General features: G+C 30.5%; 2 protein-coding genes across 3 annotated transcripts; one reads left to right on the forward strand and one right to left on the reverse strand.

Annotated features, from left to right (window-relative positions):
- Positions 1–294: 294 nt before the first annotated feature.
- Positions 295–4,794, reverse strand: LOC124823967 (proline-rich receptor-like protein kinase PERK15). 2 transcript variants are annotated; one of them, XM_088107039.1, is made up of 8 exons: positions 3,813–4,794; positions 3,043–3,474; positions 2,774–2,857; positions 2,541–2,611; positions 2,016–2,098; positions 1,537–1,681; positions 1,240–1,390; positions 295–645 (listed from the first exon to the last, which is right to left on the reverse strand). In XM_088107039.1, exons 1-8 carry the CDS (start codon positions 4,561–4,563, stop codon positions 608–610), a joined length of 1,755 nt encoding a protein of 584 aa, XP_087963165.1. In that variant the 5' UTR covers positions 4,564–4,794; the 3' UTR covers positions 295–607. The 2 variants fall into 2 exon arrangements, with proteins under 2 accessions (XP_087963165.1, XP_047152268.2); XM_047296312.2 differs by having other exon boundaries at positions 1,229–1,390; positions 3,813–4,780.
- Positions 4,795–10,432: 5,638 nt separating this feature from the next.
- Positions 10,433–15,989, forward strand: LOC124823970 (uncharacterized). Its single transcript, XM_047296314.2, has 13 exons — positions 10,433–10,792; positions 10,892–10,965; positions 11,061–11,147; positions 11,271–11,402; positions 11,546–11,632; positions 12,347–12,400; positions 14,124–14,214; positions 14,295–14,365; positions 14,454–14,523; positions 14,973–15,025; positions 15,257–15,350; positions 15,497–15,594; positions 15,715–15,989. The coding sequence occupies exons 1-13, from the start codon at positions 10,513–10,515 to the stop codon at positions 15,802–15,804; spliced, it is 1,281 nt and encodes a 426-aa protein (XP_047152270.2). The 5' UTR covers positions 10,433–10,512; the 3' UTR covers positions 15,805–15,989.
- Positions 15,990–19,911: the final 3,922 nt, after the last annotated feature.

The following is a 19,911-nucleotide window of genomic DNA, read 5'->3' on the forward strand; positions in this document are numbered from 1 at the left end:
TCGACGTAGATTATCTCTAATTACGTTTTGAAATCTCTAACCAAGTAAGTTGAGTAAGCTTTCGAATAAAAAGTTGTTCAAATTTTTGAAAGGACTATTACATGTTAACAAATTCTTTTAACAATTTTTTGATAACTATGTGTCACTGTTTTATTGATCTGTATATTTGAAACAGACTAATCACAAGCTATTACATAGATGGTTGGAAAAAAGTTAGTTAAAAAAAGTTGTTAAAAAAATATTTTCCTTGTTGAAAACCTATGAAGAATTTGAACGTCTTACTCTAGTCTGGACTTGTGTAAGAGCTTTACATCTTGAGTAGAACATAATTACCATAGTTCTGAATTTTAAGTTCACAGTACAATTCTCCATGTTTAACCTATTTTACAATATCTCTCGGAATGATTGGTGAGCCTCACTACTTGAGCCTGATGAGTAAAGGCCACAAGCACTAGTGGTTTCAGTGTACCCACTGGAGTTGTATTTCTGAGCTGATAATGTCAAATTAAAACTTCTCAAGCCATACTGCTATTGGTTGTCGCCATAATCTAAATACTTTGACCAATTGTGTTCTGGGGTATTCTCCGGTGTAACATCTCCAACAAGATCAGTAAGAGAAACCACTCCTTCTAAGGCTCCAACTATCTGTTACAAATTGTGAACTTAGTGGTCAGAGTCTCATATGTACTTACACAACAAAAACAGACCATGTTTATCAGAGCTAGAGAGAATTTTAACAAAGGAAATCTAGATATTAAGAATTAATTGTCTAGTTGTATGTCCTAATTGAAAGTTGAAATATCAATACTGATTTAATTATGTAACTGAGAGTATCTATTGAGGAAGGTTGAAGCAATCCAAAGGATTGACCAAGATTTTAATGTATTGACAAAACTTAAGTACAGTTAAGTGTTTTTCAGTGTTGTTTTCTATCATAATTAGTTTTATTTTGACATTCTATGTTAACCAATTATACAAACTTTTATTAGTCATTACTAAGGTAAACCTTTAAATTCACCGAAAATCTTCACCTACGTACGTATTGTCCTAAGATTTTTTCTAATAAGAAATTTTCTTTTAAGTTTTTGCATATCTGTCTATAATCATCATTCTTTCAAATTACTGTCCTGGTCTAGTCACGGATTTACTGAAAAAGTTATAATTAGCTTAGTTCTTCCATCTTTCTGTCCTTATGTGATGCTGATGAAAATGATAAACAGATGATTACTTGGCTCATACGAGGTCGAAGTTTGGATGAATGGCGCACACAAGCAGCTGCACATGTAACCATTCTAACCATCTCATCAGCATCGCAGTTTTTCTGCAACCTTGGATCAACAAGGTTGTCGAAATTCTCTTCTTGTAGTGCTCGAGCAAGCAATGGCCTAGCCTGCAGTCCAACACACACACATAGGTTATTTTAATACGGAGGATCAGGATCAAAAGAAAATCGTCCCTCAAATTTACTATTACTTTGAGTTGGCAAAACATCTACTATCGCTAGACATATTATTGGAAAGAACTCAGTCAACTCACCCAGTCAACCAAGCACTCATTCCTAGATCCTGCTGCAGTGATTGGTGGACGTCCGGTTATAAGTTCCAAAAGCATGACTCCGTAGGAATATACATCTGATTTATCTGTCAATTTACCACTTGATGCATACTCCGGAGCCACATATCTGCAACGAAACTTTTGGCTTTGAAGTTCTATAGTTGGCAAAAGCTGATTTTGACATATGCAATAGACAGCTTTGGCAACACATGATCGCTGTATAGAAACATTTTTTTTCAACCGTTTTTTTCTGTTACTTGTAAGGAGGGCGCTGCTTATTTACTGAAGAGCTAAAATGACCAATGTTCACTTTGTGATGCTGACTTAATAGTAGAGAAAAAAATTCAATGTTTACTTAAGTATTTTAAGGAATTCACAGCACTTTCTGTTTCAAGTAATCGATGAGGTTAATGTTAAGTAATGCACTATGATACGTGCAGTAAGATGGACAGAGTCCTTACCCAAAGGTTCCCATCACTCGGGTGGTGAGGTGACTAATATGGCTATCGTTTGGTAAGACTTTTGCCAGGCCAAAGTCAGAAACCTAATACAAACAGAAGCTCAGCATAAATATGTTTCTAGAGTAATTGAGAAAGATAGGTCTTAGATTATCAGTTATTAACATAGGAACACTTCATGTGCTGTATGATGCACAGGGAACAAAATTAGGAAGTCATTTGAAAAAAAATAAACAGAGTAAATATAACAGACTTTTTTTTAAAAGAGGATTAAACAATGAGTACGAAGCATAGGTGATCAAAAGAGGGGACAATCTCCAATTAACTTAGCGTTCTGATTTTCTGAAGGACTCATTCGGAGTCAACTATATTAAAAAATGTTCCTTTTACTATCAATATTTCCTTTCAAGACTTGCATTTCATGGAAAGAAGACACAGAAGATTTTTGCGGAAGGAAAGAATAAAAAAGCGTATAAAATTAATAATAACATTATCATATAATAATCAAGGGAACAAGATTAGACTTACCTTGGGTTCAAAATTAAAATCAAGAAGAATATTAGATGCCTTAATATCACGGTGAATAATTGCTGGATTACCTGTAACCATGATGATCACGATTAAAAACCAATTACCATTTCCTAAAGTCATAAGCACAGGATCCGTATATAAGATTTAAGTATGTAACATCAAGGAATTATACAAGTTAACAGCAAAATCCTGAATCAGATTCTAACTCAAAAGTGAAGAATTCTCACAACCTTCATGTAGATATGCCAGCCCTTTTGCAGATCCGAGGGCAATTTTAATTCTCGTTGTCCATCCTAAGAAGATACTCCCCTCCCCTGCAGTACAATTTTATGTCATCTTCAGGACCATGCAACCGTAGTACAGAACCATTGAAAAAACCTGTCCTCTATACAGGACAAAACAACTATACTTAAAACAGAACTTTTTCACGAGAAACCAGCAGTGCCATCAACAACAGAGTAGAAAAAGTTTCGGTGGATTACCATAAATACAGACTTACCGTGCAAGTGAAATTCCAATGTGTTATTTGGAACAAATTCATAAACAAGCATTCTCTCTGCCCCAGAAACGCAGTAGCCAGCCAATTCAACAAGATGCTTATGATGCACTCGACTAATTGTCTCAACCTCAGCTTGAAATTCTCTCTCTCCTTGTTGGCTACCAGATTTTAGTTGCTTAACTGCAATTTGCTTTCCACATGGGAGAACTCCTTTGTACACATAGCCAAAGCCACCTTCTCCAAGAAGGTTGGACTCAGAGAAACAATTAGTGGCCACTAATATTTCATCATACGTGAAACTACCATTCCCGGGACTGAAGGCTGCCCTTGGAGCATGATTTGGAATTGTTTTCACAGACACTGACTTAAAAGAACCTGATTTGAGATTCGGTGGCAGCGTTGGATTTGGTGGCACTTGAATAACATGAGATCCTGATGATGAGATCATGCAGTGTGCAAGCAGATTAATAATTATCCAAACCATGAAATGCATTGAATTGAACTCTATTATCCATCACCTTTTTATATAATAGAAGGGATCATGTAAACTACAAAACTACGCCTTTACATTTAGGGGAAAATTAACCATTCCTTTGTTATTATTGAAGTTTCATATCACTAAATATGCAATAAAAATTTGCATTACAAGTTAGTATGAGTTATTAAAATGAAATTTTGAATGGATTAAGTGGCAGAAAGTACATAACAAACTGATGTTAATTTTTTACTGAGATTTAGCTAACAAACAAAAAGGGATAAGATTTTCTAACCCTTGGATTCAATGGAGGGTGGTGATTCCTTAGAGCGACCCGTGCACAGATTCTTCTGTTTGGTTTTCTTCCTATTCCTGCATAGAACTAATCCAATACTAAAAACAAACACCAAAACGATTGCCCCAATTACAAGCCCAACAATGAGCCCACTTGACACGTGGTATGTTGAGGCCTTCTGAAAATCCACAGCCACCGGCAAATTCACTTCCGGCGCAGATAACGGCAAGGCGGGGCTCCACGGCGTTGCCAGGGTTGGTTCCGTCGTGAATGAAGGAGGTAAAGGCGGTGGAGGAACAGTCGACGTCGTCACCGCCGCCGCCTCCGGTGTCAGAGGCATATCTGGCAATGCAGGTGGAAAACTGGCGGTGGGAGACGGAGGCGATGGCGCAACTACAAGCGGCGGAAACGACGTCGTTGAAGGCGCTGTGGCATATGGAAACGGCGGTGGCTGCGATGCGGCGGTCGGAGCCGGAGGCGATTGTGAAACTACAAACGGCGGTGTGAGAGATTCCGGCGACGGAGACGGCAACGCCGGCACCGTCAGAGGAACAGGTGTAACTGAAGATGGCGGTAGAGGCAAACCTTGGAAGAATAAAGTTTCCGGCGACGGGGAGGACGGGGCTGGAGGCGTCAGAAACATCGATGGTGACGGCGAGGACTGGAATGCGGGTGCTGCTGGTTGCGGAAACGGCTGAGGAACGACGTCAACCGGCGTGGTCGCCGGAGAATATGGTGTAACTGCAAACATGATTGTATAACAGTGGGTAGGAGTTGGAAGGTGAAGACAAACTCATGCACGTGAAGAAGCGAAGCAGAGCATATATGAATATTATAGTGGGCGCCGAATTGCTATGAAAAAATTGAAAAGAAAATTATGACATAGCAACTCTATAAGCTGTAGCATGTAGCCACAAATGGCTAGTGCAATCCAACTATGTTTAACACCTTTTTCTATCAACCACTTGTGTTATTGTATCTCTGTTTCGATAAGATACAAAAAAAAAATGGTTTCAGCAACTGTTAGGATAAATTCATAATGAAACATTTGTAATTTTATGTTGTAGAGAGTGAGGTGCATGTGGTGGTTGACCTTTTCGAAAAGTCATTAATGGTCCCATAGAGTGACCTTTTTCAGCATGTGAGATAGAAAAGAAGAGGCACATAGAAGAGTGGTTGAAATTGAAAAAAAAATAAATGAAGGAATCATGGTTTTCTCCAGTGATGGGAAGAAGATGTATGCCACATAAAGCTGCCCTTTTTGCATTTGGATATTATAAAAACATAGGCGGAACAAAAATGGAGACAATTATACAGCAGAGTCTATGATTCCTTATTTTCAGTCCCAAGATGTCACATGTGCCTCGTAAAGGGAAATTTGTCGATGTTATTAGCAGAGGTATTTAAATTTCTGACTTGGACATTTTTTTAAAAATAAAGAAAGTTTCTCTCAGTTTCACAATTTTTTTTTTTAAAGCATATAACATTTTTAAGCAATCAATAAATCATGGTTATTTAACAAATGAGATTAATAAATTTATTTTGTATTTACGCAACTGAAATTCACATTTAAAAAATTGTTTTTAACTGAAATATTTATAGAGACGATAACTTCATTTAAAAGAAAAGGCACTACTGAAGTCGTCTTATATAACACGATTTCAATTTTTTTTAAAGTAAAGTCGTAATATTTATAAATACTTAAATTAACCCTATCTAATAAATTAATCAATAAATGATTGCTAATAATTTCAATGTTTCCTCCGGACATGTATTACTCTTTTACACAGTTTTATATAAATAAAACCGTTGTAAGATTGATAAAATAAAATAAACCGCCTTACACTATAAACATAATATAAATATAAAAAAATAATTATACTAATAAAATATATCCTGAACCAGAAATAATTATACTAATACAATATAACCAATTAATTAATTAGAGTTAAAAGAACTGAGTATTGAAATACTCATACTTTGACAAGATGATAGTTAGGAAATGAAAAATTACCATCAAAATGACATAAAAAAAATGATAATAACATGGAAGAGGAATTGTTTTGTAGTTTAAAATTTACATGTTATTATAATATACATTTCACTACTGTCATTTATTGTTTCAATTTTTCATATGATACAACAGTCAACTATTTTACAAAAGAGCAATATTACCTTACAAAACAAACTTGTCCATAAACCTTGGTTAATTAAAATTTGATGCACTAAGTTCTATTTAGATAATTTTCTATAAACTAATAACAATAATAAAATAAAAAACATTGTTTAAATTAGAATTAACTTATACATGAATAAATGTATTACTTTTTTATTAGTTTCTCTATTTTTCTAATGTATGTATAAATTAATTTAACTTATAAAGAACTGTTATTTTATATTTTTAAGTAAAATTTTTTTGACATATAAAATGGTAACTAAACAAATTATTATAAAATACATTCAAAATTTACGAAGTGCACTGGAAGTGGTTAAGACAATGAACAACGTTGCTTAACATTTTTTAGTAAAAAAAATTGCATATGAGATGGTTTTCAAATGGATAAGAGTTCCAAATATAATAATACGAACAAGAAACCAGTAGAAAATTTATTAGGTGTAAGGGGGTTTGGGAAGTTGTATGTGGATTTGTAATTTCTGTTAAAATATTATATATTGAGTAATTATATTTTTGTTGAATATTAATGCATAGTGATTAGGGATGGCAAAAAAATCTGCACCCGCGCGAATATCCGCGGATAAAATCCACGACGAATAGTTGATATCCGCGGATATTTACTACCCGCAATCTGGGTAGCGGATATTTTAATACCCGCTTATAAACGGGTTGGGTGTGAGTATTATACTATCTGTACCCGCGGATATCCGCTACCCGCAAAAAAAAAAATAAAAATTTAATTTATATTTTATTAAGTTAAATTTAATTAAAATTAACATTAATTTATATTTACAAGATTAAATTTAATTAAAATTGAAGTTAAATTTATATTTAATTTAATTTATATTATATTTTATATATTTTTTATAATTCTATTTAAATTTTATTTTAATAATTTATTAAAAAATATTTTTTTAAAATATTTACGGGTATCCGCGGATATTCACAGGTATCCGCGGGTTTTAAAATATCCGCGGATATTTTTTAAGCGGGTATCCATGTGGGTAGCGGGTCGGGTAGCAGGTAGATTTTTTTTTGTCGAGTGGGGTTGCGAGTAGGCACTATCCGTGCCCGACCCATTGCCATTCCTAACGATGACCTTTAGGTGCCAAAAGACATTGAGTGTTTTATTTCTCCTTTTATTTGCAGGTGTGTTAAGATTCTAATCAATGGAGGAAAATAAATTGTTTGACATGGTTGCATGTTATGTCTTTTCAAGAGATTAATATTGATGTCTTTTTTTCTCTTGTATACTGATTTTATAGTGTGGTCTAGCTTGGTTAATATGGTGTTGATGATGGATACCACCTTAAATATCGATGGGTTACCGTCAATGATGAATATGTTTACAGCAATGAAACTGGTGATGGAAAATGATTGTCGGAGTCATTCATGCAAATATCTAGTGACAATAGCAATTTAAGCATGTAATATGTCAAACTTTTAATGAAGATAGGATATATTGTTTCTTAAGATAGGATATACTAGTATACCTTTAAGAAAATCAGACATAAAGTAATATAAAGAAATAAACAATAGAAAATTATTATAAAAATTAATAATTGATTTAAGAGTTGTTACTATAACTTAATTAGTTTCTTAGATGTAGGAGGGAGTCCCATAGTTATGCGTTTGAAAATTGCATGTTGAATATTCAATAACGTATAAAAACATATTAAACTTAGATTGATTTATAGTTAAATTTATGGCGTGTTTTTATTTATGGATGAATATGCTTTTATTTATGAGCATACTTTCACTTAAAGATCTTATTTTTTTTGTTAAGTAATTTCTAACAATAAGAAAGAATTGGAAGCTGTAATAAAAATTTAAATTCTATAAATATTTTTAAAAAAAATTGTAGACTCTCTAGATTAATCAAGCACTTTAACAATCTTACTATATAAGGATTAAATTTATGTGATCCACACACGTAAAATAAACAATTTATAAAATAAATTATTCATGTAGAATTGTTAATTTCATTAAACTAATATGATTTATGTAAAAAAAAAAAGGTAAAGGCTAAAAATAAAACACATTAGTCCAAAAGCTTTATGTAAAGAAAATATTATAAATATGTATGAGTTAAAACCAACGCAAATATATATAAAGAAAATTACTTAGGTACTTAGTTTAGTTTGAAAGTGTTATGATTTTCTTAACATGTTTTAGTGTAAAAATGATTCAATTAGTTTTTTTTCTACTTCGTTTATCTACATTTTTACATTAAAAATATATATTAAGCTAAATAAAAAGTTAAACACTATTAGATTGAACATGATAAAAGAATATTTTATCGAGACATTGACAGATATCTCAATTAAGGTCAACAAAGATACTATAAAGTATATCATTTTTAACTTAATGAAATATGACTTGATCCAGGTGAACAAAAAAGATAAAGTCAAAGTTAGTCGGAAAATGAGTTAGTTGAGGTTAACCAAGGAAATTCCTAACCAAAGAAAATTTGGGATGAAGACTGGTTGAAAGATGTTGAATTCAATTAAAATTAAAATATGTCCCAATCAAGGTTAAGTAGAAAAATGTCTTAATCAAAACTAATTAAGAGATGTTTAACTAAGCTGAAAGTTACTTTAACTTATGCTTGGTTAAAAAGGACATGGTTAAGGTTAGTCAAACATGTTTTTATCAACACTAATTTAAGCTAACGATGTCCTTATGAGAAACAAGTCAACAGTGATCACATCAAAGACAACCAAAAACGCTTTCAAGAAATGTTAAGGAAAAAAAAATTCTCTTATCTAAGTCCAAGTTGATTGTTAGGTTTATTAAGAGGGGAGGGGGATATACACATCAAGAAGGAGGTTCATCAAGGAGATAACTCCAATTCTAACTACATAAAAGATTGACACCACTTTCTACTTACAACCTTAAGACAATGGGTTGATAAGTTTCTAACATTATATGGTACTTTAATTTCTCACTTCTACTCAATGTGAGACTTAAATTCACACTTGGAATCTTAACATTGATTATGCCACAATATCAATTAGATAAAATAAATGTTTAATCAAAGTTAACAAAAGTCTTATTCAAAAGAAAACGTTTTATATTTAAATTAGTTGAATGTGACAAAAAACTCTTTAAAGACATAACAAGAAGAAGGTTAATTGCATACAGTTCAAGCAAATTCTAGTTTAATGTATCTTATTGCATATAGGCTAAACATCCTATGCTCATTAGTTTGATTAGCATTCATATGAAAAATCCTATTGAGTTATATTGTTTGATGTTAAACCAATTCCTCACAGTGTATTGAAAGATATGGTTTACATATAATGATTATGCATGTGATCTAGTTTATAAAAAAAACCTTGTTACTTTATGTTTGGAACAAACGTTATTTCTTGATCCTTAAAAAACAACCCAATTTACTTTATTCAAGGCGGAAGTTGAGTTTGTTGCAAATAGTTATATATGGTTAAGAAAAACTTTTGAAGAACTACAATGGAAGAAATTAAATGTTACCGCAATTTTTTTGTAACAATAATTTTAACAATCAAATTTTCAAAACATACTTAAGAAATCATTTTAAAGATCAAATTATTAATTTAATTCGCTGCAAGAGTGAAAGTATATATCAATTTAGAGAAAAAATGTTGGAAAAAACAATTTATCTATCTATTAAGTTTATTAATTGAGTCACTTATTAATAACATGATTAATAATAGGTTTATTATAGTATACTATCAAAGTAACATTAATATACAAAAATAATATCAGTCTTTAAATTTAATGTCTGAAAGTGGCACAAATATATGTTAAAAAAGAAACACGAGAAATAATTATTAAGCATATGTATGAATTGACAATTATTATATTAAATACAAATAAAAATATTAAATAACATAAGAAAACAAATTTAAACACATTAGTGTTATAATTTTTTATGAGTTTACTCTAACTAATCAGTAATAAATCTCCAATATCTCTTCTAAAAAATACCAACAAAATAATTACTTAAAAAACTAATTTAAAAAAAAGTAGGAATTAAAACAATAAGTATTTATAATTATAAGAAGAAGAAATATTTCATCTAGATGAAGGAATATGTTCATAGTATAATATAACTCTATATATCATTACTATGAGAATAAGCATCCAAAAACTTTGATAAGTACACTAGAACAAGTCATGAACTGAAACTTCGTCTAACTGCAAGTTAATTTCACTAGTGATTGTCCTTTTTCATTTCCTCTCCTTCATGTCATTTATATTGGACAAAAAAGTAGTTGTTTCCTCTGCACAAGACAACTTGTCGTAAATTAATAAATGATTTATTTTTCATGATCAAATTGAATTTTATTCTTAACTACACGCATCCAACATAACTAACGTGAGTCTTAAGCATTCAATTATATGAATATTTTAATTTATAAAATTACCCTTAGAGAAGCGTCCCTTTAAATTCTCCTTTTAAAAAAATGGCAAAGATAAGGAAACGAGAAAGACTGTACTTGCCACCGTAGCAGCTGGAAAGCAAGAGAGGAAAATGATAAGATGAAAGTAGCACCTGCTGCGAGTCCGCTACCGACGGGACACGTGCGAATTCTATTGGGCCACACGCGTCTACAGTATTCAGTAATTTCAACCCAACTGCCAAAGACAGGTATTTATAAACGAGCAACTCATCTCACATGGCGAAGCAGAACCGACCCTCAGACTCACTCTCACATTAAATCCCAAACGAAAATGGCGGAAAAAGAAGCCATTGGTGAAGCTCAGAGAAAGCTTCGATCGAAGTTCCTTCAAGTCCTTTGTAGTAGACGACAAGGCGAAGGTATAGCAATCGAATTTCACTCATTAACTTTCACAATCTCGTTATGTATGGCGCAACGATTCGTTTAACTGAAACTCGTTCTTATATATGATGCTTCAGTTCCGTTAACGGTCGAACACTCGAAGCCAGTGGCGAATCCTTTGCATCAAAACTCTCCTCCAACGAAGGAAGAGGTATTGTCAATATTGACATTTAGCGTCTTTTGCTTGTTATTTATTTAGTTTTAATGTCTACTTAATTGACTGGTTCAATCGCCTGAAAATTATAGATTGAGATAATGGAATCGTGTCCGAAGGCTGATATAGAGAACCTTGAAGAGTTGCTTCAGGAGGAGAATTTCTACTTGAATATTGAGGTAGGTGACTGATTAATTCGATTTCTCCGGAGATGAATTTTGAATCTGTAATTTTGTTATTCCGATCTGATTTTGTGCTTGAAAGATAAACTCAATGATTTTTTATTTTTATTTTTATCTCAGGAAGGAAAGCAAGGACGGTTGCCGGTGTTGATTCTGAAACTGAAGGAAAGTGATAAGCAGAAAAAAAGACCTGCGGTTGTTTTTCTTCACAGTACGAACAAGCACAAAGAGATCGTGCGTCCATTGCTTAAGGTTGCTACTGCATCTTCTCTGTTCCTTCCATTCCACCGGTTATTTTTCATTTGCATTTTCACTGTGCTCATGTTTTATAAATTTATTTTAATCGCGGATTTTCTTTCTGGCTTCGGTTGCTGGTGTTCTTCTTTGTGCTTTAGGCGTATGCTTCGCGGGGATATATAGCAATTTCGGTGGATTCTCGTTACCATGGAGAACGTGCCACGTGCACAACCACGTATCGAGATGTACGTGTTTGATTGTTTCTTGCTTGCTTGCTTGCTTTGCTTTGCATTGCCGTGAACTTTTAGGTTCTGAACTCCATGAATAACGTAATTTTATTTGGGGAAAAGTTATAGCATGACCCCTACAATAAAATTTAAATGCTTTGTTTGAAACAACAAATTTTAGGGATTGACTTGCTTTTTAAATCAATTTAATTTTAGGTTTTCTGTAACTCTAATTTTGTTGGATGTGATTTTAATTCAGTTTAAAATATTTAACTATGCTGCCCTTATCACTTTTACATTCAAAGTGATGGCAATAAAGTAAATTTTACAAAAGGGAATTTGAAGTTACAAATAGAATTTGGTTTGTAAATCAATTCAAATTACTTTTTATATGAATTCGAAACATATAAAAAGTTTGTTGTTTGTTGTCTTTTCTTTCCTTATAGGATTAGTGTATCAAATGGAATTCGTATTTCAGTGATTCTGGACATATAATTTGCCTTGAAGAATAATGATTAAAATTTAGGAGAACTAATATTTCTAGAAAGATATTATTGTTTGTTGTGTTTTCTTTCCTTATAGAGAGAAATGAACTCCATTTTGCTGACATATTTACCTCGGATCCCTTGGAAAATTAAAACAAGAGATCTATATAAAATTTGAAACTGACAAGATTTTCTTTTACTTGTTTTGGCTGCAACCTACCCTACAAAAAAAAAATTAAATACACAGGCACTTGTTGATGCGTGGAAAACCAGTCAAACGATGCCATTCATATATGACACGGTAATTTATTATTGACTTTAATAATTATACACTGTCAGAATAACATTATTAAAATTATTGTACTGAATTGGTTAGATTGTGATTGGGTAATTATTGTATTATACTTATTAGTTTGTGATTAAATTAAAAAAAACTATTTCCTTATTATTTATCATGCAACATTACAATTTAGTTAAGAATTTCATTGAAATTTTTGGATCATTCTTTTTCTGGAATATAATTAAAAGATGGAATCACTTGATTAAAATTTTTTGTTTCTATGGAATTTAAAAATTGTGCTCCGGAATGAAAAAAAAGTAATCAAAGTATCTTAAGGACCGAGGAAATTGGACCCCAATAACCATCATACTTATTAGAGCTTGTAGTCAAGAGTATCCAAAATGTCACAGATATTTGTTTTTCTTTATATAAGTTTTTTCTTTTGGTCTGAGCTTTTGCTTGTTTTTGGAAACCCTTTTTCTTTTTTCAGTCGTATCAAATTAAGTTGTATTTGTCTGCGACTGTGATACCATCATTCTGTGTCGCGTTGTTGGTCTATATCCACAGGTGGGCGTATTGAATATGTCTTTAAATCATTAGATTAAGGCTGGGTAAAAATAATTTAACTATACTAAACTATAGTTAAGTGTACTATTTTATATTAAGAAAAATTAATCTATTTTAACTAAAAACTAATTATACTATTATCTAGTTCAGTTTAGAAAAACTATACTTATTATATTTCTAGACCGAAAACGGGATCTTTGAAACAGTGATTTTCTTTATTTTCATTTTGTCCTAAAACATAAGTTGCATGAAAAACCCAACCTACTTATCTATAGTATCAATTTTATCTCATTTTTAAATACTTATTTTTTATCTGTTTAAATTTATGTTCACGCAAATCAATATAATGTAGTTTTTGAGATACTGAACCACTATGGTTTTATTTCATTATCAATTAATCTAATTCAATTAAAACATGAATAAAGTTTGGCTAAAAAATATTGATTGGTATAAAAATTAATATTTTTAAATATTTAACATTTTTAATGTTTTTATACTTTATTTTAAAGTTCTTATATTATTGTTTTAAATAAACATTACTTTTTAATAAATTGTATATATTTATTATTTTATACCTGAATAAGGATTAATTAGACATAGTATTTTAATATGGACCGGAACACTGTCATTTTTTCAATTTTTTTCGATTTCATAGTTCAAGAGTTTATAATTATATATTTTATTTACCGTTTTTTATAAATGATAGTATATTTAACTTTTGAATACAAAATTTAGTTTAGTTATTAGTTAATTGATATAACACAGTTCAAGAGTTTATAATTATATATTTTATTTACCGTTTTTTACAAATGATAGTATATTTAACTTTTGAATACAAAATTTAGTTTAGTTATTAGTTAATTGATATAAGTTGAGTATTTTAAAACTGAAGTATTGAACAATACAATTACATATTATATTAAATAGTTCAGTCTTTTTTAGTTTATTAAAAATATAATTAACTAGAGTTTAGTATAGTTTACTTAACTATGTCCAGCTCTACATTAGATACAGTCAACCTAGTTTAAAGTATTTAATTTGTTTTCATAAAACTGAAGTGGGACTTGCATTTACAACGCACTTTATGTTCCAAATGATTTGTTTAAAGTGTGATTGTGGCAGTTTAAGCTTATGATTTAATCGGCTCAGAAATGGTGTACTTTCCATGTTTTGGCAGGTCTGGGACTTGATTAAATTGGCCGATTATCTAACACAAAGAGAGGATATAGATCCTTCTAGAATAGGAATCACCGGAATATCACTTGGAGGTTGGTTGAGAGATGTTGAAAGGAATATGTTAGACGGCATGTTCAATATGATTCATCATTTGTATAATTCTTTGATGTAGGAATGCATGCATGGTTTGCTGCATTTGCTGATACTCGCTATGCTGTGGTTGTTCCTCTGATTGGCGTTCAGGTGACACTGAATGATTGAATGAAGTTTTTATTTAGACAAATGTATTTCTAAAGCAATGATTCGAAAACTTGTGAACTATATGTTGCAGGGATTTCGATGGGCCATAGACAATGAGAAATGGAAGGCTCGAGTTGATAGTATAAAGCCTGTTTTTGAGAGTAAGATAATGTCAAATGAATTTTTGAAATAATGTTTTCTATCTATGATTTAGTTACTGCTTCTTGTATTTCATTTTAATATAACATTGAAGTTATTATTCTTGTGAATCCAATATAATGTTGTACGTGCCAATGTATGTATGGAGCACATGTTGTATTATTTCGTATGCGACAGCTAATCAATTCTTAAAATTGATGAAATCTTTTACAGTTGGTTATTTAAAATAGATTGTCTATGGATTAAATTACACAGTGGTCTCATTGGGACATCCGATAAAATTTCATGTCGAAGTGAGAACGGTGTTTGGTTAAGACCTTAGAAGGAGAAATATATTAGTATCCAATTGGGGTACCAATTCATTCAAGCAAATTAACAGTGTATGACTGAAATGTATTTTGAAGGTACTTTGGTATCTACATCCTCTAATGTCTTGTGTAACTGGATGCAGCGGCTTGTCATCATTTGGGTAAAGATGTTATTGACAAAGAAGCAGTGGAGAAGGTCAGCCAAATTTTTATGAAATCAACTCTGATTCTGTCTGCAACTGAATTGCTATTTATTGCTTTAACAAAACATGATTGACAGTGTTTGGTACCATGATACGTATCCCATTGTTGGTAGTTATTCACCCACCGGACATAATATCTATCTAGAGCTTTGTTACTGTTATTTTAAACTGTTGGCAAAGGATACTATATACTAATCACAATTTTTTTTTTTATTTCTGATTAGGTATGGGACCGAATTGCTCCGGGTTTAGCTTCCGAATTTGATTCACCCTATTCAATTCCGGCTATAGCACCTCGTCCATTACTTATTCTTAATGGTAAAACATTTATCATTTTCATTTCAACATGGCTACCTTATTCATATACAACTCCATGTATTTGCATCTTTAGTGTGTTTAGATTTTGTAAATATTTTTAAACTAATTTGTAATTGAAGCATTTGCCTGGGTTTTGGGAACTCCAGGTGCCGAAGATCCTCGGTGTCCCATTGTTGGCTTGGAAGTTCCAATCTCAAAGGCAAGTCAGGCATACAAAGAGTTTCAGTGCTTAGATAATTTAAAGGTATGAACTAGTGTTAGTTGGTCACTTCGATGAGGAAATTATATATTCTAATGTCTTCCCATATCAATTTATTATGAATGAGTTTGACAATTTATAATGATTGGTAGCTTTTACATGCAGTTTATAGCAGAAGCTGGAGTTGGACACCAATTAACCAGATTGCAAGTGAAGGAATCAGCTGATTGGTTTGATAGGTTTTTGAAGCCTTAGTTGACGTGTTCGCATATTGGAAACGAAGTTAGCTTTTTAAAGAAGCCTTAGCTAGTGTCCTCATATGTCTTCATAAATTATACATTAGCTTCCTATGCTTCACTAATTGCTTCTTTCCATTGTCTCTTTTAAGATTATTGGGTCTCATGACATCTATCATATTATAAACCAGCTTGCTTACTCCACTGTCTTTTTGTGATTCTATCTGTCATTACATATCTTTTTAATTCAAGATAATGTTAATCGCTATAAAATGTTGCACCTGTTGTTAAATCCATCTATATATATATATATATATATATATATCCAGAGAAATCATTCTTGTGAACTGTAAATGCCGTAAAAATTATGTCTCATGAATTAGATCGATCAGAATCATTATGGTATTAAATATTTAAATTAAGATAACTAGATTTTTTAGAGACTTAATTTAATGAAGTAATTTTTTATTTATTATAAAAAAGGTAATCGTATATATTATTTTTACTTTTACGGCCAATAATTTATTTTAATGATATATTTTTACTTTAAAGAAAAATATATTTACGGAAAGCTTATATCATAATTTTCAATATCAAAATATTAAATAATTATAAAATGATTTTTTAGTTATAAGGAATAAAAAATTGTCTGAAGATAAATATGATAAAATATATTAAATTTTAGAAATAATAACTATTATAAATTAAAATTATATGTAATATAAAAATGAACCATTGTTCTTTTTGTCTATTACACAATTTTAAATTATAAAAATAACTAAAAAAATTTACATCGGCATAATGTTGACCTATTTTGTTTTAGTACAACAGATCTTATTACTTTTAAATCTTTGATTTTTTTTTTCGTTTATATTATTAAATATATAAAATAATCATGAAAATAGATGTTATTCTTTTGTGCACCATCTTCATTTATATATAAACTTAATTATATTAGTTAATTACTATAGTTAAAAAATTATTTAAAATGTCGGATATTAAAAAAATAATACTTTTGTAGGAAATAAATGTAGATAAGTTACTATTTTTTAGATTTAAAAACATATTTGAACTTTTAAATATTATATTTTTTTACTATACTTTTTATCTTAAATAAAAGGGTTAAATATGTTTTTAGTCCTTAAACTATTCACCGTTTCTGGTTTTCGTCCCTCTTCCAAACTAAGGTACAATTTGGTCCTCAATCTTTAAAAAACGTTCGTTTTAGTCGAAAAAACGAACGTTTTGAGGACTAAAACGAGGACTAAAAACAAAATTTTGAGGACTAAAACGAACGTTTTTCTAAAGGATGAGGACCAAATTGTACCTTAGTTTGGAAGAGGGACGAAAACCAAAAACGACCAATAGTTTAGGGACTAAAAACATATTTATAACCCTAAATAAAATTATAAATTAATTAAGTTAATTAAGTTAATTCAGATATATTTCCTAATTTAACTTAAACTTATTTTATCTTAATTCTCCTTTTTCATTTCATGTTTTTCTTAACATATACTCAAACTATTTCCTCCCATCTATATATAACTATATAGTCTATACTCATTAAATTCACAAAAAAATGGTAAGGCAATGAAGAAAGTGGTTTATTTCTATTGAAAGAATATTCCAAACCCTTCCACACACCAATTAAACTAAATTTTTAATAGTAGCTACAATTAAATATGTTGCATTCATTCTTTGATTTTAAAATATATAAAAATTAACTACATCGAATTGCACTATTAAAAACTGCATTGAACCAAAAACTATTTTGTGTAAACTAAATTAAAAATTACTTCAGAAGAACTAAAATGAATTATTTATTGTTCTATTAAATTGTATTACACTGAATTACACTTGACTGCACTAAACTGTTATATACCTTATTTTATTTTCGAACTGCATTAATTTGAAATTGAACTGCATAATTTTTGAACCAAACTACACTAATTTTGAATTGAATTGCACTATTTTTTATTAAAAAACTAAAAGGGGTAGCATTTACCCACTTCATTCATAATATATGTTCTCCCATAAATAATAAAATTAAAAAGTTGAGATGAATCAGATTGGGCCAAAGTTGAGAAGGATTAAGTTTACAAGACAAACAAACACAATCAATATTGGAATTATAACATGCTACCGGTTTGGTCAAAATAATTGCTCAATCAAAACAAACAAGTTACACAATAGACAAAAGGAACAATGGGCACACCTGCTCTCTTAATGGAACATGCCTATAACTTTGTTACAACACAACATTGGCCTGCAAAATGCAATTGACAAACATATATAGGGTCAAGATAGAGACCATTTGGAAAATGATAGAACGAGAGATTTACCAAATGCAGATACATTGAAAAAGAACCACTTACCAAATGCAGATACATTGAAGAAGAACCACGATAACTGGTGAGAAGGACTGGATTGCTTACAGGATGAGGCGCTAAAGGTGGTTGTGCGAAGGAGGCTCTGGGAATGCCTTTGTGCAAATAAGGGAACAAGGCTATGCGAATGAGGGAACGAGGAGTCGAAGGTAGTTGTGCGAATGAGGCTATGCTAATGGTTGTATGCGAATAAGGCAGACGACCTCTACGAATGAAGGAACGACCCTCTACCTTTACAAAGAACGAGGCGCTGAAAGTAGCTATGTGATGAAGGATCTGTGAATGGCTTTGAGCGAATGATGGAGATGTCCTCTGTGAATGAAGGAATGAGGTTTTGGCACTACGAACAGGGGAATGTCAATATGAAGAATAAAGCAATGCTCTGGAGAACAAGGTTGCGAAAAGAGAAGAGGGAAGAAAAATATGCAAGAAGAGGGAAAATTGATTTTTCAAATCCCTAATCAATTTCACTCAAGTGCTTATCAGCGGATCTTAACCGTCGATAATGAGTCATAGACTTTATCGATAACTCACCGACAAATATTTACACATACATACATTTATCGACTAATCTATTTGTCAGTAACTAAACAATCATAATCTGTCGATAAATATACATTTTTGATAAATATAAATTCATATGTAATTATCCATTGATAATTTCATTAATTCTTATAGTGTATTATAAAATAATTAACTTAAAGAAATTAAATCGACAGACATATTTTGTTTTAGTACAATAGATCTTATTACTTTTAAATTTGATCTACTTTATTTTTTTAGTTTATATCATTAAATATAATATTAAATATATAAAATAATCATGAAAATTGTTATTCTTTTTTGTACTATCTTAATTTATAATATTACTTGTTATCTTAATTATATTAGTTAATATTTTTGTATTTTCATGTTAAACTTACTATAATAAAAAAATTATTTAAAAATGTCAGATATAAAATAATTTATACTTTTGTAGGAAAGAAATCTAGATAAATTACTATTTTTTAGATTTAAAATATATTTGAACTTTTAAACATTATATTTTGCGATGATACTTTTATCTTAAATAAAATCATAAATCAATTACGCGTTTAATTTATAAATTCAAATATTTTTCCTAATTTTAATTACATTTATTTTATTTTAATCGTCATTTTTCATTTCATGTCTTTCTTAATATATATTCAATCCCTTTATATGACTATAGACTATACTCATTATATTCACAAAAAGGGTAAGGCAATGAAGAAAATTGTTTCTATTGAAAGAATATTTCAAAGCCCCTCCACACACGAATTAAACGAAATTAGCTTTTTAAAGAAGCCTTAGCCAGTGTCCTCATATGTCTTCATAAATTAGTTTGCTATGGCTCATTAATTGCCTCATTCCATTGTCTTTTTTAGATTATTGGGTCTCATGACATCTATCTACCATCCATAATGCTACACACTGGAAACCAACACTTGTGTAATTTTGTAAATCTATGTATTAATTCATTTATTCAAAATTATTTATTAAAATATTAATAAAATATAATAATTTAAATATATTGTTACATGATATAAAAATTAATATAATTCATTTAACATCTAAAAAAATAAAAGGAAAATATAATTAATTTAAGATATTTCCTCTTCTTTCTACCATCATCATAACAAAAACCGCTTTAGTTGCTCTTCATTGAAAAATAAATTGATAATTTTAAAAAATTCTACTTTATATAAAAATATGATAAA

This window comes from Vigna umbellata, chromosome 2 (genome assembly GCF_029865625.1).
Source record: "Vigna umbellata cultivar VRB3 chromosome 2, Vumbellata_1.0, whole genome shotgun sequence".
Taxonomy (NCBI): domain Eukaryota; kingdom Viridiplantae; phylum Streptophyta; class Magnoliopsida; order Fabales; family Fabaceae; genus Vigna; species Vigna umbellata.